This window comes from Chiroxiphia lanceolata, chromosome Z, assembly GCF_009829145.1.
Source record: "Chiroxiphia lanceolata isolate bChiLan1 chromosome Z, bChiLan1.pri, whole genome shotgun sequence".
Taxonomy (NCBI): Eukaryota; Metazoa; Chordata; class Aves; order Passeriformes; family Pipridae; genus Chiroxiphia; species Chiroxiphia lanceolata.
The window spans coordinates 55,841,223-55,864,444 of NC_045671.1; the positions used below are offsets into that span (position 1 = coordinate 55,841,223).

At 39.9% G+C, this 23,222-nt stretch overlaps 2 protein-coding genes and 1 long non-coding RNA gene across 5 annotated transcripts in view; 2 read left to right on the top strand and 1 right to left on the bottom strand.

The window, feature by feature from the left end:
- The window catches only part of LVRN (laeverin), a 43,655-nt gene extending 31,939 nt beyond the window's left edge, over positions 1 to 11,716 (top strand). Inside the window, exons 13-20 of the mRNA XM_032675437.1 lie at positions 776 to 831; positions 1,570 to 1,723; positions 2,596 to 2,690; positions 3,367 to 3,474; positions 7,154 to 7,324; positions 9,204 to 9,344; positions 10,558 to 10,633; positions 11,309 to 11,716. Of these exons, the coding sequence (XP_032531328.1) occupies positions 776 to 831; positions 1,570 to 1,723; positions 2,596 to 2,690; positions 3,367 to 3,474; positions 7,154 to 7,324; positions 9,204 to 9,344; positions 10,558 to 10,633; positions 11,309 to 11,455 (948 nt within the window). The 3' untranslated portion in view covers positions 11,456 to 11,716. The remainder of the gene's footprint in view (positions 1 to 775; positions 832 to 1,569; positions 1,724 to 2,595; positions 2,691 to 3,366; positions 3,475 to 7,153; positions 7,325 to 9,203; positions 9,345 to 10,557; positions 10,634 to 11,308) is intronic.
- LOC116780436 overlaps positions 1 to 14,430 on the bottom strand; it is a 39,512-nt gene extending 25,082 nt beyond the window's left edge. For both annotated transcript variants that reach the window (XR_004354474.1, XR_004354475.1), the window contains exon 1: positions 13,629 to 14,430. This is a non-coding gene — a long non-coding RNA (uncharacterized LOC116780436). The remainder of the gene's footprint in view (positions 1 to 13,628) is intronic.
- ARL14EPL (ADP ribosylation factor like GTPase 14 effector protein like) lies at positions 14,418 to 22,553 on the top strand. Of its 2 annotated transcripts, XM_032675439.1 has the most exons (5): positions 14,418 to 14,598; positions 16,815 to 16,871; positions 20,314 to 20,434; positions 21,840 to 21,979; positions 22,255 to 22,553. In XM_032675439.1, the coding sequence occupies exons 3-5, from the start codon at positions 20,324 to 20,326 to the stop codon at positions 22,475 to 22,477; spliced, it is 474 nt and encodes a 157-aa protein (XP_032531330.1). In that variant the 5' UTR covers positions 14,418 to 14,598; positions 16,815 to 16,871; positions 20,314 to 20,323; the 3' UTR covers positions 22,478 to 22,553. The 2 variants fall into 2 exon arrangements, with proteins under 2 accessions (XP_032531330.1, XP_032531329.1); XM_032675438.1 differs by lacking the exons at positions 14,418 to 14,598; positions 16,815 to 16,871 and adding an exon at positions 19,284 to 19,445 and having other exon boundaries at positions 20,315 to 20,434.
- The last annotated feature ends 669 nt before the right edge of the window (positions 22,554 to 23,222 follow it).

A 23,222-nucleotide genomic window follows, 5' to 3' on the forward strand; every position in this document is an offset into this window, starting at 1 on the left:
GCAGTTGTGCAAAAGCATCCATTCTTTGCATTTGTGTTATACAGAATATTTCTTGATATCCAGCAGAAGAACAAGATCATGCAGCTCCTGCCCCACTTCACATTTGTCCCTGGTGGATGGCAACACAAACCACCTGACCTCCACCCAGTTTCAACACTGCACATTAAGCTTTGCATTTCTGCCCTGCTTTATGCTTCCAGCAGTCAGTGGTGGGAATATTTGCTCAAGCAGTGGGCAAGCTGAAGGGGCATGGAATAGGGAGGAGACAAAGCGGACTAATAATCCTCAAAAGAGCATGAGCTGTAGGCAGGTTCACCCATGGCTGTGCCTTGGTCTTTTAATTCATGATAGTGCAAGACACTCTGCTTTGGACTGAATACCTATTCTGAATTTACACCTCAAAAGGATAAAAAGAGTACCAAAGTTATATAACTAGGACATTTTTAGGAAATATGTTATTTCTATACTTTATTTTAATGACAATGTGCAAGTATGAGGGGTCTTGAAGTTCTGTGCTTGATGTACTGTAGTTGTATATTTATATATAAAACTATATTATGTAGTTGTATATATATATAAATATATATATAAACACAAACATCCCTAAAAGCACATAAGTAATTTCAGCTTCAAATGCAGAATCCATTTTGTAGACTTATTTTGACTTAGAAAAACTGCTCAGGACTTGTCTTATCCTTCTGTAACATAGTAAAGCTTTTTTAAACTCTTAATGACATGTTTAGATCTATTAACACTACGTGAATGCTTTCTGCAGGCTATTCCCGCTGTCAGCAGGTTCCAGCTGATAGATGATGTTTTTGTCTTGACAAAGTAAGTATGTTTCGAATATGTCACAGAAAATGATTAAACAACATGATTGCATTCAAGATTGTACTTCTGCTTCCTTCATTCCTATCCATATGTATCTCGTAAGAACAACTGCTTTGACAAAAGGATGAGGGAATTATTTCATCCCTTCTTTTGTCAGTGCTAAGTGATTTATTTCAAAATTTCTTTTAACTTTTGTTCCAGATCTTAGAAAATTATTTCAAATAATGGCACTGCCATGAGTTCTTTAGGGACTAACCTGTATTTGCTGTAACCCAAAAATTATTCCAAATGTAGATCCTGAATTTTCTATAATTTATTCTGGGATATCTCAGCTATGCTGTTGTACTGCATCACTCTTAATACCTCAATCATTTCTGTTGCTGATGCATGACTTGGTTGTTCATGTCCATGGTGCCAGAGAGGTCAGCAATATTGTAGGGAGCTGAAGAAGCATTAAGTGTATCTGTGCCTCAAACATACCAGAGATCCCAAAAGCATCAGATATCTATGATGAGTGACCTCAGAGACAAGGTGGCCAAAGCATACTGCCCCCCTTCAGGTCCTGTGGAGGTAGCTCCGAAAGGAGGAAGTAAAAATTCCTATTCCTTCTCTCATACAAATGTCCTTTTTCATAAGAGAGCTCAAAACTGGCATTTAGTTAGGAATGTAACTGTGAAGTATAGAAGTATCCTCAAATGTGTTTGGGGTTTTTTTGTTTGGTTTTTTTTTTCCACATAGGTTTGGATATGTTCAGATTGAAACAGCACTTGAACTAACAAAGTACCTTGCCAGAGAAGATGAACTCTTCATATGGAATATGGTATTGTTAAACCTAGTACCCAAGAATTTGGAAAGTACACTGAAGAACTATGAAGTATATCCACTTTTAAAGGTATGACCTTTTTTGTTAGATAGCAAAGATACTAGATCATGTAAATACATCAGTCTAAAATTAATGCTTTTTAAATTCTCAAGTATGAAATGATGACTATGATGTGCCAGAATTCTCGTCATTCCTTTTGTTTTTGTTTTTTTTTTAATAGGAGGAGGTACTTAATTGTGTATATCAGTCAATTATAAGTATTGAGCAATTCTTAGCATAAAACAGAAATATATTTACATTCTTTACATTTAGCTTCATTCTTGGGTTTTGTAAAACTGGGAATCTGGAAAATGCGGCTATCAGTATTAAGTGAAAGGACTAGCATTGCTGTGTATAAAGGGCATACAGTGTGTTTGTGCTCTGTGGTTTGAACTACCTTTCAGCTCATCTTCATGGAGAGAAAGAAGGAATTGGGTTTGGATATTAAATGAGATGATTCTCTCCCATATTTGACTCCCTGAGGTGATACTGTCATATTAATTTCCTTGACTTCTATTTGAAGATTCCACGTTTGTTTAAAGTACAATCCCACAGTATTAGTTCTCTTAAGTTCTAGAAAATAGAGGTAGGTTTAAAATACATGAGACTAACAAAGTACTTCATATCGAGAAGGTTGTTTTCTTTTTCTCTGAGAATGAGTATTTGTTTTCTTTCTTAATGATTTCAAAGGTCCTAGTAATGTGAAATGGTAACTTGCCAGTTTGAATTGATGTACAGGTTTATTGAATTTTAGATCCACTTTTTATTTTATTTTAATATGCTGAATTGTCAAGAAATTAATAGTGGTAAATACTTAGCATAAATCTGAGTATATAAGAAACACAGAAAAATAAAAACTTGCATCTAAATGAAAGTAATTTTTCTTTCCTTTCTTTTAAAAGAAATACCTTTTAAAGAGAATGTTGCCAATATACCATTATTATGCAGGTTTTATTCATAAAAATATTGATGCTTTGGAAGATGACTATTTTGCTCAGTAAGTATTTTGCTTTTCTCAAAAGTTTGTTCTAGTGTGATTGGATCTGATGCATTGCAGTTTGCTTGTATAAATTTACATACAAGATACAGGAATAATTATCTAATTAATGTGAACGTAGCTGACTTGTTATTTTTACTGTCCTATAAGTGTGTATTAATTATGATGACACCTCCAATGAAACTGCAATATCAGAATAGGAGCATAAAAGATGATAGTTTAAGGATCTGAGTGGTAGCTTTTTGTTTATCAGAGAAGAGGCTCAGCAGGCTGCCACTAGTTGGAGCAAAACTGACAGCAGGGAACTTAAGATATAATTTATGGATCAATCTGTAAAACTTTAAAATACTTCATTTCGCAAGGCCATTGCTGCCACTGGCTTGAATGTCAGAGTGATTTTCTTAAAACTAGGACCTTAAAACTAGCAAGGAGATATAAACCACACAAAAAACTAAGAAAAAAATATAGTACATTTGTTGCCTCACTAATATTAATTATATTAATGTCAGGAGTCCATTGTTGACTGTTTGATTATTTTATTAAACCTCAACTGTTCCTAGTAGAGGTTCTCTTGGGTTAATGACATGTACTGAGACTGTGGTAGTCAAACACAGTTCAAGTACTCCAAATGTGGAATGCATATCTTTTATTCTTACTGTTTTGGCTTCCTTTCAAGAGCATATTTGGAAAAACTTTTTGCAACAGCGTGCTGGCTGGGCCTCCAAGATTGTTTGGACCTGTCAAGTGAACTGTATGCTAAGTGGATGGACAACCCTGAATACAAGTAAGAATGTTGATTTTTTTCTTAGAGGTGTGCATGCCTAAGTGAGCTGGAAAGTTAAAGGGGGGAGGCAAAACCAGAAATGCCTTTGTACACTGCTCTTATTTCTTGACATAATGACAGAATTTAAGACTGTGTCTCCCCCCGCCCCCTTCTCTTCCCCAAATCCCAACTTTATGATGATTTCATAATTACTGCTTTTTCCATAGACTTTACAGGCTGGAGGATGCAGATTTTGCCATGAAGACCAAAATCTGGTTAGCCATGTAACAGGTGAACCTCATATTACTGCTAAAATCCCATCTGGTTCAGTGCCTTGGCTGCAATACAGCCTTAGGCTTATCATGTATATCAACTCATCTTCTAAGCTTCTCTTTGCAATACTGAGTGAAATGGTGTTTGTACAATACAGACATCTGCCCATGGTGAGCTCACCAAATTGCCTTGCATGTTCTCTATTCAAGTAAAGAAGTGTTGGGAACAGCTGTCAGTTCTTATGCGGTTACTGGACCTAGTGGTCAGGTGCCTGGTCTGTAAGAGTGGAGTCTGGACTCCACCAGCAATAATCTTTCTGTATTCAAATATTGCACGGTTAAAGAAGATTTACAGTATATTGAGATTCTTATTCTCTTTTCCTCCCTCTTTCTTTTGATGTCTTTCTATGCAATTGTCAAATAGTATTGGCACTGGTGAGTGAATATTTAAAGTCTATTTTTATTTGCTGTAGTTGTGATAAATATTTTGTTGTTATTTGCATCTCCATTGATATATGTAGTTGGCTAGGTAAACTGAACTTGTACTTTTATGTTTGTGTTTTTAAAATAGCTTCATAGTGATCATCCTCATAAAAACCCAATTGAGCTTTGCAGTTAAACCGAACATTTCAACAGCCTAAATACATTCGGTTACTTTCCAGAAAGAATATTCTTACTCTTCAACACTAGAAGCAACAATATTATGCAGAATTCTCAATCTGTTTTCAAAATAGTCACTTATCTTCTCCTGTTAATAATATTTGAGGGTTTTTTTCTGGTGGAATGCTACATACCTTATTTGTCTTGATGAGACAGTCTGTGAAATATTAATATATTGGGGGTTGAATTAGATGAAGAATATTAATTTTGGTGTCCTCCTTAGCACTGAGATAAGTTCAAAAGGACTTTACAGGTCTACAAGTGTGGAGAAAAATGTAACTCTGAATTTTGTTAAGTGAAAAAAAAAGATCATGTTTTAAGGAAAAAAAAACAAACAAGAGGAGATAGAACCCTTAGATTTCAAGTGACAGGTCACAATTACCATGGAGTTAAAGAGACTTCCATGTGCTGGATAGGAAAGGAAAAGGTCACAATACACTTTTGACTCATATTTCACAGACAGATCCCTTTAGATGCTTTAATGTTCTCCATTTTGAGAGCAAATTCATAATAGGACACTACAGCTGTTCGCCAAAGGTGGAACCCAGTAGGATTTTCACATCTGTGGAAGGGAATAATGCTTTTCTGTTTTAAACTGTGCAACTGACTTTCAGCTAAACATCTCCAAACAGTTTCCGGCAGAACTTAACTGGACATGTTACAGTGCATTTTTTTCTGTTTCATGAAAATAACAAGCCAAGAGCTGTGATTCCCAGCCAGTTTCTCAGTTTTACTCTTTTTTGTTTATAGTAGTATAGTGGAACTTGCTTAATTAATGTTTTCCCAGTGGTGCTATTACTGGCTTGTCTTCTTCTGACAGAAGGAAATTAGCCTAGAGGGAGGGACAGTGTTGCTGTACATTTTATTTATTTACTAAAGGTTCCTATATTCTGCTGTCACCCTCAAAAGTTCAGAAATCACTACATCACTTCTGCATTGGCTCTAAGAAAACAATGTAAAATAACCTACCCTGCATTCCAGCAGCTTTTTGTATCTTCCCTAAGGTCCAGAAATGAGAGAATCCTGGCAGGCCAGTAATATCAAACCATACAGTCACTCCCAGGAAAAATATCAAGATTAATAACTCACATCCTTCAAGCTCCAAAGTTCCTTTGTACTGTAGTGACTCTGCTTGGGAACTACACAACATAACCACTTCAGGGCCATCACAGATGTCACCACCCAGCAGACCATTGTCCCACAAGCAGGCTGCATGTTCAGCCTGCCTTGAATGCTGAACATCAGCCAAATGATACGCAGAACGTGTCTATTTGCACTTGACTCACAACAACTTTACACTTAGTAACCAAAATTTTCCTGCAACTATTGGAATAGCTGCAGTTGCAAAATAAATAGACACACTTTGGCCAATAGAGCTTTACTGTTATTACCTTACTGTGGCCCCTTACTGTAACATTATGAAATGATTATTGAACAAATGACTAGACCCTGTAACTCAAATAAGATCTATCATAGAAGGATTCATCACAGGACTATTCTTTATCCTATCATAACCACACAATCTCAGTAAGCATCATTCTTGGTCGCAAACTCCTTATATTACAGCAACTATCTAGGTAAATGAATACAAAGTATTTTTTGAAATAAATATTAAATATGCCCCCACTTTCTGCTATTATGCCAGTGAAATCCCCCACCCACAACAGGACTACCAAAATCCCTGCATCTTGCATTTTCACTTCTTAACTAGCGATGTCTGTCATTCAAAACACCCAGCTGTCTTCCTCTTTCCCACTAGTCCTTCATTTCCAGAGTTTATAACTTCTTTTTGCTTTGAAGATTGGTTTCATATATCCATCCATCTGGCTAACATTGGCTCTCTTTCTGCTGACATCATCCTCATTTTCTCTAGGATGGTCTACTGAAACTCAGGAATTTTTCTCAAATTGTATTTAAATTTGAAATTCTTGTTTCAAATTTTGGGCCTGAAGACTGGCTTTTGTGACCAGAAACTTGCTTGTTTTTCCAAGTGTATCTCCTGATGGAAAATAGTTTTTACACCTCTACTTACAATCTTGGTCTAATGTAATGATGAGCAGATTAACAATATGCTATTGAAAAGTTAAACGTTTTATTTGTAGCAATGGAAACTATTCTCCTACAGAGAATTAGTCCAAAATACCATTAGTTGGAACTGTTTTCAGATAGCCTGCAAAGTAGAATACTGAAGTCACTGGAAAGTGTTGACAATGTCTTCATGTCAGAGACACATCATCACCACAGCAGAAATTTTCTATTCAGCCTTTGTGCATGGAGTATTACACTGATCACGTTTGCATTCAGTTTCTGTTGTGAAATTCATTGCCATGTTGAGGACTCTCCCCTGGGGTGGGAGTAATAGGGGACTGCCTGTTGCATGGAGAAATGTCCCTCTGTTTCCATTTGTGCTGCAAATGGACCTTCCTACTAGACGCATTCACTGAAGAAATTTTAAAAAGGCATGTCTGGGATGATGTCATTTCCTAGGCTGTGATGGGAAACAGTGGCATTGTAAAAAAAAATAGCTTGGTTCAACTGTCCTAAAAAATGTGGAGTGTTTTGGTTTTCCTTTAAACTGCATGCTTTTTCAATGCTTAAATAATGAAAAAAAGCAATCAAATTTCCCATCTTTATTTACATTGTTATTTTATATTTTCATTCATGTCTATCTTTTAACTGTAAATGAACATTTGCTTTCCATTATGCATTAACAACTGGGTTTGCCTCTACAACAGTACAATACCTTTTAATCTTACTTTGCCTTGCAGAATTCCCTATTTAATTAGAGGAACAGTGTGCTGCTATGGTGTTGCTCTGGGAAGTGCTAAAGAATGGAATTTTGCATGGGAAATGTATACCCATACTGACTCCACAGAGGACGATAAAGACATCCTGCTCTCTGCCATGAGCTGTGCCAAAGAGTCATGGTTACTTTACAGGTGACCCTGATCAAAGCATATCTCTGTGTATGTAGAAGTAAATAATAAGAACATAAGTACCGTGCTGTGCAAATCTGATGGAGGTTTGTCTGCCTCAGAAGTATGTGTCTTGTTGACCACAGGAAGAATCATAAGTTTTCTTATGGAGCAAGTATAATAAACAGGGCAAACATAAATAAATGGTCCTTCTGCAGATGCAACAGCGGTGTCATGTTCAGCATTGGGCCTGTCTTCCGTCAATATATCTAGTGACCTTTTTGAACTAAAATGAATTATTTTGTGTTGGTTTTTAACTTGGAACCCATGGGCTGCCCACACCCTATGCACCATAAGAAACAGTAATTATAATTTGCTTTGACATTTTTCCTTATCATTTATGATTTTACATAATTTTCCCCAACTCCTTCACTTCTGCTTATTTTGTTTCCAAACGGAAGTGTCATAGCCTATTAGCCTCTGTGCGGAAGCAAATTCACCCAGGTTAAAGGCAAAGGTGCAAACAAACTTAGCTTTTCACCATTTGAAGTGCAAATTCAACTGAAAAGTAGTGGGTTTTTAAATTTCCAGCTTCACAGAATGATAGAATCATGTGATATGCTGAGTTGGAAGGGATCCATGTGGGTCATCAAGTCTACCTCCTGACTCCATGGGGGGCAACCAAAAAGTTAAGACAAATATCTAAGAGTCTTGCCCAAATGCTTCCAGAACACAAAGTTTGGAATACAGTGTTAATTTTCTTTTACTGACATCCATATCTTTATCAGTAAAAAGATTTTGATGTTGAATTCTCTAATCTGTCATGTTTACATTACCTAAAGCATTTGTTAAAAGATGCAAATTTGGCAATGTAATGATGATCATCCAAGAGTTTACATGAATTCCATGGGTCTAAAGCTCTGGAAGTAACAGAGATTTTATTCCTTCCAGCCACCTGCTCTAGTGATGGTGGTCATTTGAAAAGACAGAAAAAATATGCCTGAGAATAACGCAAGAAGTGTTGCAAAGAGATACCCCATCAGCTATGCTGATTTCCCCCCTAACCTATGATCCTTTATTGTTCAGGGAGTCATGATGAGCTGCTTCTTCCCTGTGCCTTAGTAGCCGATAAGCCAATTGGGTTTTTTCAAATGCCACCCTGAAAGTTTTTTGGGGTGCTTTTCCTGGCCCTCAGAATGTTTTCTTCATTATGTTAAGCATAGTGGTGGCATGCAAATGGGAGAAACCCAACTCAACTACTATACTCATAAAGCAGCTGCCTGCAAGACCTTATGAGAAGAATAACTCTAGAAGTGTTCCTTTGAAAATAGGAGCATGAAAGCTGTGAAAGATTGAGGCAACAAAGAAAATACTTACTTACCTTCTCAAGATATTCAGGCAGTCACTGCCACTGACATCACTGGCTGGTAGTTCTTAGAATACTTCTGGAAGCCTGTCTTAACCCCCATGAAAAAGCTTCTTCCTGGGTCTTGTTGTAGGGAACCCTTATAAACAGGTCACCTCTGTGTAACAGTGTCTCACTGCTGCCATACTCTAGGCTCCACCTGTGTCACAGCAAAGTGAACCTCCTGAAAGTGAGAAGCAGTTTGCCCTTCTTTGGCTTGTCTGGTAGGAGCAGTTGCCTTTCTGTAACAAAGATAAGAAATGCCTGTATGCCCACCTGGTATGCTATGCCCTCACTTTACTAAGACATGAAGAGTTAGTGTGCAAGAATAGGATTTCACCAATGTTAAGGACAAAACCCAAGTTGAATACACAGCTCAGAGTGACACCAACTTTGGTATAACCTTCCACATGCTGATATTTTTTGAGATATATTTCCAGATCATTGGCATGATCAGCAGCAAGTGACTGGTGCATTTCTTACCTCCTTTTCTATCAGATACTTGCAATATGGACTCAGTGATACATTATTTTCTTCTAACTGTACTTCAACCGTCATCTTAAATGTGGTGGCTAAGGATATTGGGCATCGTATGGCCTGGGAATTTGTTACTGAAAATTGGCCACTTTTAAGTGAAAGGTAAGTAACCAGCTTTGGCTTCCTTTTATTTCTGTGGCCCTTTGGCTTCTTCCTCCATCTTTATGTTTAAGCTGTAAAATTCAGGTGCAGATTTTCCTTCCACAGGTGGCTATTTGTAATGATTGATTCCATTTCTAAAGTGTGCAGAACAGAGTTTTCAGAGGATTCAACTATAATCATGGCTTAATGTCAAAGAAGAGCTCATGTCAAACATAGAACGCTTTAAAAATTAGTCTGTTCATGACAGTTTCAGTGCTTTTAAGTGTTAGGTTTCTTGGAAACTGACTTTAGAAATGGGTTTATCTACTAGCATTTCACAAGCATGGGTGTAAAATGATGGAATAAGATCGTAACCTCTTTTCCAAAGAAAGTAGGGATAGATGGGGGATTAGAGCATGCAGGTCTGCAAGCACTGGTAGGACAAACTACAATATTATTCCCTGACTTAAGTCCTAATCCACCTCCAGCCTACCTGCACTGCTGTAGGTAAACTGGAGGTGAGGTTGGGCTACCTGTCTTGAGCAAAGCAAGTATTCTGATGTCTGTTTGAAGACTCCCTCTCTCCTTGGCACTGGTGAAAAGCAGTAGGGCTGTGACAGAGTACATTCCAGCTGCTTGATGGCAGAGGAGGTCATTGTGATCCATTAGTGGCAGCATAACCAAAACCAGCCATTTTGTACATTCAAATGTGTAACTTTATTGCTAACACTAGGAAAGGCAAGCTGTAGCAGATTTGCATCATACCAACAAAGCTTTTCTGTATTGATGAAAAATTTGCTAGGAAATTGACCCATTATTTTCAAACTAAAAGAATAGTGCGAGTTTATTTATACACCATCCTCAGATACCAACAGAAACACAAAGTGGTTAGAATCAGTACTGCTTAGCCTTTCTAGCTCAGTTTGGCTGTGTGGGTTCACAAACATTATCTGTTTTGGGCAAAGAATTCATGTCACCAAAGTAAAAATACCAGATCTTACTGGGAAATGGAAATGAAGGATAATTATTGTGCTTCATCCTGCTTAAATGTCTAAATTGAATGTTAACGGTATTTCTTTAAAAGGGAAAAAGAGTACACAATTACAAAGTTCAGCTTAGTCGGTATTTGCAACACAGTGAAAAATCACTAACTAGTGTAAGTATTTTCAAATGATATGAAATTTAGTATATTTGCTAGCATGCTGTTTGAAGGACCTTTATCTCAATTTTACAGATATGGGCAGGAATTGTTGCATGATGTATTAAAAGTCATGGGAAGATTTGTCAATACAGATGTACAGATCCAAGAGGTAAACCAGAGAAGCTTTATTGCCAGTTTTAACTTTATTGCCAGTTTGTAAATACAGGTTTTTACATCTCTTGTTTTTTAAAGAAATCATAGGACATAATTTTGATGTGTTCCAAACCTTCAGGTTTGGAGCTGAGTCCCAATAAATTCTATCAAAACTATCTCATTTTTTTCTATAAAATCTATCTGTAGAGATAACCTTTGCCATGATGTCTACAGAAAATGTACCAAAGTTGGGCTGCTGGCGCATTAGGTTGTCATACTGGCATGTTTAATTTCTCATATTGTTTGTTCACCGCTCCCCCCCTATATTTCTTCACTATTTTTCAGTACTCTCTTTTCTTTTGCTTATTAGACTGATGAGAAAGATTTCTTGTTCTGTGAATGTAAAACAGGCAGCACAAGAGGATTCTGCTACCCAACTAGTCCTAGACAGTGTGGTACCAGTGAAGTTGGCTGCATTTGAAAGGATTTTTAGAGGAACAGCAAAAGGGCACATTCTTGATATGTAAGGAGTTTTCCAACCATAGTGTAAATCAGTAAGCTTGCCCCATCCCCTCTTTAGTCTCTGTCATCTCCTACTTTTCTTGCACTTCTGTCTAAAGCATCTGCCAGGCACTCATTGCTTGCTGCAAGTGAAGTTATGTGAACTAAGCTCATGCATTTATTTCTTCAGTTGCAAGTTTTTTATAATGCTACGCTGGAAGAGGACGAGAGAGAGGCTACTACTCTGCTACTGGAATCTACAAAATCTGAAAATATTGAAAGGAAAAAACTACTAATCAAAGTTGCCAGCTGGTTAGAGAAAAATGTAGATGATTGACTTGGAAAACAATTTCCAGTATATTTTAAAGCGTGAATCAGTATCATCTGAGTATTCATTTTAAGCTGTAATTAAAGATAAAGCACATTTTTATGAGTCCCGTGGTTGTTTTCCCATCTGAAAAGTCAGGCTAAAATAATTCACATAGAAAAGAAAGATTCAGCAAAAGAAAGTATAAACATATTTGCATATTATATCTAAATTAATTTCCTACTGGATGAGATTTAGTAGGGATGCATTGCTAATGATGATCTAATGTACAGATACAGTTCTAAATCCTTTATTTTTTCTCAATATCCAAATGAAAGGTGTGGTACAAGTTGGTGGCAAAAACACATGAGGAAGATGGAAAAGGTTATATTCTGTATTTCTGTTGAGCATGCAGGTTTGGAGAGTGGCAACTGGGAAATGCAGCAAGGGAAGGAGAGGTGCATGGGAGGAATCCAGGAGAAGCTGGGAAAGCTACTTTATTGCAAAGAGAGTTGGAATGAAAGGAAGTTCATTGAAAATGAGTATGAGGACATGGATGGGACTCCAGGAAATGAACTTTAATAGTACCTATGAGGTCTGTGCTATGGGATGTAATTGTGAAGATGTGCATGTACAGGGCGATTTCCAGTGAAAAAAGCTGTGTCACTGATAGTCAGGATGCATCCAGTAGGCCCTGGGGGGAAAAAAATACATTTGATGAAAAAAGATCAGCTTTTTGCCTTAAGTCCTGCTCTCTGCCTTGAGAGTGTGGAAGTCAAAAGTTACACTTGTTCTTCCTTTACCACATCCATGTGTGACAGGGCAGCATACTTTGGAGCTGGTAACAATACATGCCAAGCAGTTCCCAGTAGAAACAGAGACTTAGAGCTGTTTAAGACAAGGTTCAAGGGTACCAGCCAGCTTCTCCTCTGCACCTCCTGACAGAGTTGCCCTGCTGCCCCATTCTGCCTGCATCTCCTTTCAATCCTGGCACCCTAAGAAGCCTCCCAGGCAGATGAGGAGAAAGCAGGTGGTTGTGGGGCCTAGGTGGCCAAAGTGCAAGCCCCATGCCTCCTGGCTGCATGATGGCACGCATGGATGAGGTGGGTAGAGCAGCCTTCTGCTTCTTTCAAGGTTGTTCCAAATCCCAGAAGGGTCAGTATGAGGTAGGCAAAAGGAATGGGGACTAAAATGCCATAAAATGAACTGAGATGTGGCCTTGCCACATTTCTGCTTTGCAGTGACTCACAAAATACAAAAAATGCTGTCATCTCTGCATCCCCTGGCCCAAAGGTGAAGGGGGTCCTCTGGAGCCAGGTGAGATGGATGGACCCAACCCCATGGCCAAACTAACAGTAGTTTGGTTCAGGCTCCAAAGGCAGGAAAGGCATAGACCATGACTTGGCTAAGAATGTCCCTAGTGTCAAGCTGTTCTCTGATAGCCCACGCAGGAACAGGGTGACATGGTGAACGTTGATGCATTCGAGCTTGGAAACTGGAACACTCAATATGTGACTAACACAATAGCAGGTGGTTCTTCCAAGACTCATTTGTCAAGGAACACAGGGAGCTGTAGATACAAGGAGTCTTAAAGTTACCTTTTCCATCACCTGTAATTTGGCTGTGAGCCAACTGCTTTATTCCATAAATATTACAGTTTAAGAGAGCCTTCTCTGAGCTCTCCCTGCTAAGCAGGTTGCTGCATGGGGTGATCTGCCTTGGAGGTGGGACACCTCTCAGGTTGCTTCTAGAAGCTGAAACACCCTTTACCAACCGCTTTGGTACATGACCAATATGGTGCACAAGCCTGTATTATAGCACACTAAGATTTTGCATTGGTAACTTTGAATCATAACTCTGTGCAGTAAATAACAGAATGAAACTTGCCCTTTGTTAAGTTTTACTTTTACAATATCTTAGTTCAATAAAATCACTACTGCTGATACCTTTGGCAATGGTTCTTTAAGTGGTCAAAATCTTCCCCATGACAGAGGGACAATGGGTCCCGGTCTTTTGGAGGTTGTTGTCTGTCATTCTTTGTGATGGGATTTATAAGACAAGGACATGAGTGAGGATGGGCAGGCTGACTTTGGCTGTCTGTGAAATACCCATCCTGATGCTCTCCCACTCCTGAACAGGATGCAGGGAGAAAATGAGGTGAAATAGCTCATGTATGGAGACAAAAGGCAGGGAGATAACTTACCAATTACCATCAGGGGCATGTCGTGGTTTGGAAATGGTACTCCCCAATTTAGTAATCCCACTGAGACTCTCCAAGCCATGTGCCACTCACTCACTCATTCCCTGTTCTCCCTCCCCTTCCCACTGCAGTTGGCTGGTGAGGAGAGCTGGAGGCACAAAAAGGTGAGATAAAAACAATTTACTGGAAATAGCAGTGAGATAAAAATACCAAACAGTAACAGCAGCAATAGTAACGACAGGGGGTACAAGAAAGAGGCGAAAAGACAATGGATTGCTCCCTCTGCCTCGCTACACTAACTCAGACGGGACTCCCTTTTCCGTTGCCCCCCTTGTGAGGTGGTATAAAATAACATCGGGGTCCTGGCCATGCCAGGGGTCCTGGCTACTGCAAAAATTACCTTGTTAATGGCTGGAACCGGGCCTATTAAAATAGATGTCTAGTATTTCTGGCCTATTAAAATAGACTTCGATAGTAAGAAACAAAACCAAAAATTAAAATATCGCCATTCCCCACACATTCCCTTTTTCCCAGGCTCATCTTCATTCCCAACTCTTCCACTTCCTCCCGTGGAGCAGCCCAGCGAGAAGAAGGGACGGGGGCTGGGGTCAGCCCATAACCACTCCTCGCTCGCACGCCGTCCCGCTCCTCACGCTGTTTCCCTGCTCCATGGTCCCTCCTACAGGCCGCAGTTCCTCCAACGAACACCATCCACCTGCTCGGCCCTGCGAGCCCCCGCCGCAGTCACTCACCTCGGCGCTCGCACCGCCGTTCCTCCCTTAGCGGTTTCCCCCTCGCTCCCCTGCCCGCCCGGCGTTTTTGTCCTTTCCCAAGCGGGTTTCTCCCGAGGCGCCGCCGGCTCGGCTAACGGCTCGGGCCGCGCAGAGCGGTCAGTGCGCCAAGAGGGAGCGTTGGGGCCGCTGCACAACGCGCGAGGAACACCGGGGAGAGCCGGGAACCACCGGCGAGGCCGGCGAGTGCGGGCGGAGCGTGTGCGAGCCGAGAGCGCCAGCGGCCCCCTGCGGCCGGGAGAGAGCAGGGAACGGGCGGGGATCCCGCCCGGGGACCGCCCCGGTCCCGGCGGCAGCAGCGCTGTGAGGTGAGGGAGGTAGGAATGTGCCCCTGCTGCCGAGGCAGCTCTGTGGACACGGGCCATGGGGGAGATAAAACCGCAGCTCTGCTGTGGGCTCAGCCACACGGCGCGGGTCGGTGGGAGCGGCTGCATTTGCCTGAGGGAGACACGGAGCCAGGCGAGGCACGGGGGGGTCTCTCCGCAGCTGGAGTGCCCGGCCGGGCAAGGAGCATTAACAGCGTTCTCTGGAGAAGGGGGGTTTGTTCTGCCCCTTGTGCCTCACACAAGCCTTTCACATCCTCCTCTCCTGGGCATCTCGGCTACTGAAATCACCTCCCGCACTTCGTGTGCTTTTTCCCCGTCTGTTCCGCCCCTTGCCCACGCCCCGCAGGGGCTGTTGCTGATTTGAAAGAAAAACAAAGGAAGAGACAAGTGGCAGAAATACCTGATAAACTCAGTTGTTTGGAAAAAATGGGGATGAGGGGAGAAGGGGGCAAATTAGGTACCAAATGTGAGGACCACCAGCTGTGGCCTCACGCTGTGTCAACATTGTGACAACGAAATCATAGAACTCCAAGGAACTGTTTTCCAATGCGACAAGAACATCACAGGTTAATTTTTTACACCGAAAAATGTGTTGCTTTTCTCTTCAGCTGCCCCATTTTTCTGGCTGCAGGAAGCTCAACAGAAATTCGACACATTTGCTCCTCTCTTTTCCCGTCTCCCTTCCCAACAGTAGGGATATTTGTATTATATCTACCCACGTGTATTCACAGTCACGCGCTCATGGTGGGGAAGACTTGTCCCTGTAGGAACCCCACCAGCAGAATCAAGCTCTCTAAATGTCACCTAAGATTTTAATCCTTGTACATGTACATCCCTGTAGCTTAACACACACCCAGTAAAAGCTACTTTGAGCTGATTGAAGGTTGTGTGTTATCATATATGCCATGATAAACAAATATAACTCATGCACAAACAATTCAGGAAAAGGTCAGATACACGTGTACTTGGTAAAATGGAAAAAAACATTAAGCATGAGATAGTTTAATTGTAACGTGTGTACTGATAGAGTTAATTCCTGTTTTCTCCCTCATGTAGAATATGAAGAAATCAGAACCTTGGAAAAATATATGACAGTAAAACCAGCTGTAGGATTTTTGATTTTGGCTTGTTGTATGAGTACCTTGGAGATTATGATTTTTTTTTTTCTCTTGAGGGATTTCTGTTTATTCTTCACAGCAAAAAAACCCCAACAAACTGTGGAACAAAATGAAGGAGTGTTTAGTAGCATTTATATCACCTAACTAACTTCTGTTGCTAGAATGCTACATCAGCTTTTGGTTTTAAAAGTTCTTGAAGGGAAAGAAAATAGTATTGTAAATAATAAATCTCTTGCCCTCAGACTGAGTTGTGAAATACCTCAGAGAATCGGTGGGTACAGCTGATGAAGACAAAAGGACATGCTGGACTATTTGTCTAAGCCACAACAGGAGAGTTTATATGACTTGACAATTTTAGGTGCTTATTAGGATTAAGGTGTGTTCTAGAGAAGCATAATGAGAGCCATTAGTGATTGTAGGATGCTGAAAATTGGCATCTAGAGGGATCAGGAGGAGACTGAGTTGTCTGCACTAGTGCAAAAAATAAACCTGAAAGGCAGCAAGCTGAACCATGAGGTTGCATGTCACTTTAGTTATTGAGGAGTATGTTTATATATTGACTTTTGGAAACAGTGAATAGAATCGAGAACATTTTGTCAAGAATGGTAAAACATTTCTTTACTTCATCCATGTTCTAAAAATATCTCTGTTTTTAAAAAAACTTAAAATTAAAAAAATGCAGTGGTTTATTACACGTTTTTTGTTTACTTAGCTCTAAGGGGAAAAAAAGGTGCTAAGAAATACATTTGCTCTGTTTTTCACAGATGCAAATGAGAAATGAGGACTCATTCCAGTTTATAGAATTTCTCTATTTCCATTCTTTGTGCTAAGTACTATTTAAAAGCCATAATTAATGAGACAGAAAGTGTGAGGTCCTATAAGACAGTTACCTGGTATTGTCTTCAGCCTTCTTCTCTGGGGAGCTCTAGTTTGATTATTTGTCTTCTGTTTCAGTCACTCTGGGACTGATTGTGCAGCAGTAAATCTACACTGTGCCATACCCTCTCCTTGATAAGTACAATTCAAAATTAAGGAGAACCTCCTATCTCTCATGTTGGCTGCTCTGAACTGAATATACACCTTCAGAACTGCATATTTTCAGAAGGTAAGTCTGGCAGGTCTCTTCTACCTCTTGCATGACAACCAGAAGATGCACATGATGTTATAATTAACTCTTACGCTTCAGCTACAGGATCCTTCACAGATACAGCAGAAAGTCTCTGGGTTTGAGAGGGAGAACTCATGAGGATTTGTTTTATTTTACTGGGGGAGGGATGTATTTGCTCCTCTGGATCCTGTCACACAATAGGCCATTGCTCTGTCACCATGTTTGTCAGTTTTCTGGGAAACCAGCTGAGTTATAAGGGATGAGACCTATTTCTTCATCTAATCTGTGTTTCCTAGCTCACTTCAAGGCTGTCTTCTGAACATACATGCACATTTGGGGCTTGAGAGAAGGCACAGACTAGATGGTAAATGGTCTTTCCACGCCTTTACAGCTTAGTTGATCCTAAGAAAGATTAATATATTCCCATTCTTAATTTGAGTGGCACAAGATGGCCTATAGAAATTCCAAGATGTGTACTTGAATGTGCCACAAACTTGAGTGCTGGTTCCTGAGCCCACAGACATCTCTGCAGAACTAGGCTGTGAGGAAGATGGGACTGCTGCAATAGGCCAGTTAAATCCATGTGGGAATAGGGAGATTAAAACCACAGGGACAGCATCTTATCTTGCACTGGTGAAGGTGATGAACGTGCTTTCATATCTCAGATGGAACCTCTCCAATGGCACAAACAAATACAACTTGAAAACAATGTGCATTCACTCTGGCAAGCCCTGGAGGGGTACTAGCTTAAGGCTGCTGATATCAGGCAGCTTGAAGTGTCTAGTATGCCAGTCACCACATTTCAGATTTCCCAGAATATTCTGTGTTGGAAGGGATCCACTCGTCAGCTGAAATATTTAGCTGTGTAATCTGCAAGGATCATAAATAGAATATTAAATTCTTGAAAGAGCAGATACAGGAAAATATTTCTTATATGAGAATCATGAACAAATACAGTTCCTTCCAAATCCCAACATCTTCTGAATCTGTTCTCTGAGCAGAAACATCTGTGTCATGGGTAAGACTCTTTTAATATAGCACAGATTCTGATTTTCTTCCCTCCTTAATCTGCTTTTAGCCTTGTCAGCTGTTTCAAGGCTCTGTTGAAATTGCCAGTTCTTAGCCATATGCTGTGGCCACAGTGGGATATTGAGCTGTGGATGATCACCTCCAAGAAGTACTTGCTGTACGCAAGAAGCGTGGGAGAAGACAGGTTTTGGTGGAGAAACAGTGCACTTGATGCTTGTCCTCAGAGTTGAAATTATTATGGAAGAGATGAGTGTCAAATGCATTGCCCTTGGATTATTAGTACAGTCAACCCGAAAGCAGTAGACAAAACCCCTCTGTTTCAGGACCAAGAATATTTTCCTTTGGATAATCAGGTTCTGCAAACGTGATAGTGGATGTCTGAGTCTCCCTCATTTCCCTATCCCCCTTCAGAACACACTACAGAAGGTAATTAGTCTGTGAGTCTCACTAATTTCTGAAATTTCCGCACTTTCCTAGTCATATTCTACTTCATTTTTTTGGTATCATTCCTGTGATTAAAATTCAACACTATATATTTACAGTGTATATGAAGACAGAAATCTGCTACATTCTTTGTGTAGGATATTTTTGCTGAGGTGCAAGGGCATTGGGAACACATATTTGGAACAAGACACTTGTTCTTTTTTGTCAGTATTTAAAATGAGGCCTCTGATTTTGGGTGTTTGGTTCCAGATAACTGCTAGAACCTAGTTGCCAAGGGAGTTGAATTTTTACACAGCAGAGGACATGCAAGAATTCTGCCTACTTAACACTGCTAGCTGCTGATGGCTGTTCTGCTCCTGAACCGTGCATACTGTAATATAACAAGCATGGATGATGATCATGAGTACTCATAAACTGCTTTAACAATGTATGGTTGGACATAAGAGGAGATGTAGGAAGCAAACCCTTACCAGGACTTCAACTTGGGTGCAAATGAAGAGCAATACTCACCTTCACTGGAGTGGTGCCCTTCATTCTTGTTTCATTTATGGACCCCTAGCAAATGTCCAGTAGGAATGCAGCTCCCCCATACAGCAAATATTAACTGCCTGATAATAGATTTCCTTTTCTAATCCTGAAATGATACCCAAGTCCCAGGACTAAAAGTGATGTTATATTGTGAATGGTGCCACATCTGTCATTCTTCAGGCCACTGAAGAGGAAAAAGGGAAACCCTCTCCGAAACAGGCTGAGGGCTGTTCTTTTCACTTTTTTAAAAAAAAATTCCCTCCTGTTACTGCAAGGTCTCTCCCTTCTCATTCCTATTCCCACTCCACTGCAGGAAGTGGCTGTGACAGAAGAAACTTAGAGCTTGGACTCCTGTTTCTTTTAGAGAGGTTCTGGCCCTTTGACAGTGGTGAAATAAAGATCTTTGGGACAGGGTTTGGACAGCAGTCCTGAAGTGCAGAGTAAACTGACAGAGACCACTGTGCTACCTTTCAGAGGTAATGGGAGAAACTGAGCGGCAACTGGGGAAGAGTTGGACAAACTCCAAAAATATTAAATATTTCTGGTTGTGTTTGTGGTTAAAATCTGGGGCACCGGAACTGCATATATTGCATAAAAAGTTTTAACTAACTATGTTCACAAGGTGGGTAAAACGGAGTAGCTATCATCCATCCTGAACAGCTGCCACCACCATTTCTGTGTTGACAGCAGAGAGGTGATGGATGACATTTGCAGGATAGAGTCACAGAACCCGTGGTCCTCCCTGGGTACTTTGTAAGCAGAGCGATGCACTTTTTTCTATTAAACCTACCAGTTACACATTTTGTTTCTTTTTTAAAAAATCAGACGTTTCGCGAAACATCTAAATGAGATTTAAAAGCCAAGATTTAAAAGCTTACTTCTGGTCCGCTGGTTGAAATCTTCAGGGAGAAAACTGAATCCGCCAGGAAGCCTGGCTGCTGTGGACGCGGCCCCGCAGTGTCACCTGCTGGTGAACGCGGGCACTGCGGGCCCCGCGGCATTCCCGCCGTGTGCTCCGTGTGGACACAGCTCCGCACCGCCTGGCAGAAACACAGGGCAACATCCCTTCGATTTCTGGGTCATTTAAACGCACGGATTTTCCGACATTTGCTTAAGGAATTACGGAGTGGCTTGGGTGATACAGCTTTTGTATATGCTCGTTATATTATCGTAGCACGGTTTTAAAATCAAGGCTGTTACTGAGCCACATTTTGTTCTGAATTTACTCTTGGTCAATAATCCATAAAAGCCTAGTATGGATATCACCTGCTTGTCTTAGAACCTTAAATTACAAGTCTGTGTATACTATTGTGTATGTCTAACACATATATACATATTTCACAAGGGGGGTCAAATGAGCGATCTTGTGGAAGAAAACTGCAAAGAAAGCCATTCTTCCCAGGAAACACCTGCAGAAGAAAATGTCTCTTCTGCTAAGACCTGCTCAATAGGACACAAAAAACTGGTATGACTTCTCCAGTACTATTTTATTATCAAGATAATTATCATTGCCTTCACTTTCTTCAATCATTACAAAAATAAAAAGCTGGAGTCAAGAGGGAAATATCAGTAATAACAACAGTGAAATAAATCAAGTTTGCAGTGCAGTGATTCAGAGGGCTAAGAGCACTTCTAAGCTCAAATGAAACTGTAAATAGGGAAATGGGAGAGTAATCTTAGAGGGAGGACAATCTCCATAGCTTATTATTTGTTTCCAACTTAAAATTGCCTAATTTATGATCATGGAGAGTGATGATGCTGAATATCTACCCTGGACTCCAAAGCATAACTGTCTGAACAATGTAGGTACATGAGATTGCTCTGTAGGTTTTCCAGGGGGTGCAACTGAAGGTGCACAGCATCAACCACCTCAAAAACAAGTGCACTCAAGTGCACAGATATTCTGAATCACTGTGTCAGCAGATTGGACAGAATTGCCACTGCTTTCCACATGAGAAGCAATGAAAGTGCTCAGTTTTTTGTGGAAAATCACTGTGGACTCTGAAAGGAATGATACCTTCCAGGGCAGCTGATAGGTGGCAAGGCAACTGCATTTACCTAAGAGGAGAAAAGATAAATTTGTATGTATTTTTGTGCCTTTACATAATGGCAAGCGTATGGTCAAAGTCTACAGTCATTGTCCAAGGGGAAATTGCTTCTTTAGACACAACTGTTAACATACATGGGCTAAGTAGAATAGTAATACATAGATATAATGTTTTAACTTCCAAAAGTATTCAGCAGTTTTAGCTAATTTCAAACATAAAGTCCATAAAATTGGCAGAAAAATGCTTCCTCCTATTTCTCAGAAAATTACGCTGTGGGGTTTTTTTGTTTGGTTGGGGGTTTTTTTGGTTTTTTTTTGGTTTGGTTTTTTTTCCTATACTTCTAACCTGTGAAAATGCATCCTTACTATATTAGACATTTTCCTTGCCCCCACATTGTTTGAAGAGAGATGATTTCTAGGCATCTGATAGAACAGTGAAGATAAGAATGAATCCATTTGAGATGCTTATAATCATAGTACTTGTTTTTACATTATAGATGAAGTTGAAGAACAAAACATATAAATCTGCCTCTCACAAGACAACTTGCAAACTCCATACCACTGTACCAGAGCCATGTATTCAGAATCATGGTTGTTCCATCTCCTGTCAGGAGATGGAACGCTGGTAAAAGGAATACTCAATTAACAGTTAGACAAGCAAACATTTTAAACAATGTGATCTTAGTTGCTTCCTTTTCCAACCTGTGTACGTTATCAAGAATATTAATTTTAATATTATTCAAAAGCCAGTGAGGACACTTAGCAGCTAATAAATATATTTTTCAGTTGTACTGATTACAAACTTTCTGTTGTTTATTTATAGCAAAAACTTGAGAAACAATTAAAATGCTTAGCCTTTCAAAATCCAGGACCTCAGCTAGCTGACTTCAATCCTGAAACTAGGCAGCAGAAAAAGAAAGCATGCATGTCACAGATGAAGCAAAATATTTTTTATGAGTCCAAGTAAGATTGCTAATTTATTACATACTTTACTTTAAAAAAGTACTTTACCAGATTTTTCTGTGCGATTTAAGAGAATTTTTATATACTTCTTTGGCATTCTTCTTTTAATACTAATGGTGGTTGCAATTAGGATATAGTGCTGCTATTTCATTATGCTGTGAGTTTGTTAAAGAGTAAATACCTGTTCCTGTTCAGATATTGTCCACATTTTTTTGGTTTAGTCTCTGAATGTGTTGAAACTTTCTCTAAGAATCACTTTTTGTTCTTTCTCACAGATTTACAAAGAAGTATGACAAACATGGCAAGCTGCTTTGTAACGACATTGATTTGTGTGATTGCTTGGAAATGGACTGCCTGGGTTGCTTCTATCCTTGCCCCAAATGTAATTCAAACAAATGTGGACCAGAATGTCGCTGTAATAGAAAATGGGTTTATGATACAATTGAGACTGAAGCTGGGAATGTGATAAGTGTGCTGCCATTTTTTGTCCCTGACTGATTATGTTCTGTTAGTTTTTATGCCTGAGAAATGTTCTTTTTTTGTCACGTTTTATTAAAGTAATTTTTGGTTTTATTAATTGCCTCTACTCAAGTACCTGGCAGGGGTTCTTGTGCTTCTTTATTGTTGCCTACCTAGCAAACTATAACCTTCCCCATCGAGTAAAAGTGTATGTTCCGTTCTTCCTCATGTTTGTGAGCTTTGCTGAGGCACCTAGCCAGTCCTTTCTAAATCTTGACTTTCTAAAATTAAAGGTATCAGGACTGCTGTGGAAAGATAATTTTCTTAACCTGGGAAGATGAACCACATTACTTGTAATGAGGGTTTTTTTGCTGATTTCTCTGCTTGTTCATTTACTCAGATGTGTGACACAGCTCTTTCTTTTATGAAGACCAGTCTGAGTGTCTTTTCCTTTCGATGCGCTCATGCCTTGTGTAGATGAGGCAGGAGTCATTTGAGGTATCACTGTTCTGTGAACTGTATCACTGTTCAGTACTTTCCATGTTCCTCTGTATCTAAAGCAGAGGAGATTGGAAACAACTGTATTTCTTTCTTGCTGCCCAGGCTAAAAGACTGAAACCAACATAGTCAGTCAGCACTTGTTTTTTTTACAGCATTTGGCACATTAAGCCTTTACCAGTCAGTAATTATACAGCTAAACAGATTGTATATTTTTCCTTCTGGACAGAAAAGTCTCTTCAGTTCCAGGAGTTTCCTCTCCATGCAAGATATGACAGATTTCAAA

Excerpts from the sequence above, each read along its gene's own strand:
- ARL14EPL (XM_032675439.1), top strand. The coding sequence starts at position 20,324 with ATGAGCGATCTTGTGGAAGAAAACTGCAAAGAAAGCCATTCTTCCCAG. Across the intron at positions 20,435-21,839 it reads CAATAGGACACAAAAAACTG|CAAAAACTTGAGAAACAATT; the intron begins GTATGACTTCTC and ends GTTTATTTATAG. Across the intron at positions 21,980-22,254 it reads AATATTTTTTATGAGTCCAA|ATTTACAAAGAAGTATGACA; the intron begins GTAAGATTGCTA and ends TCTTTCTCACAG.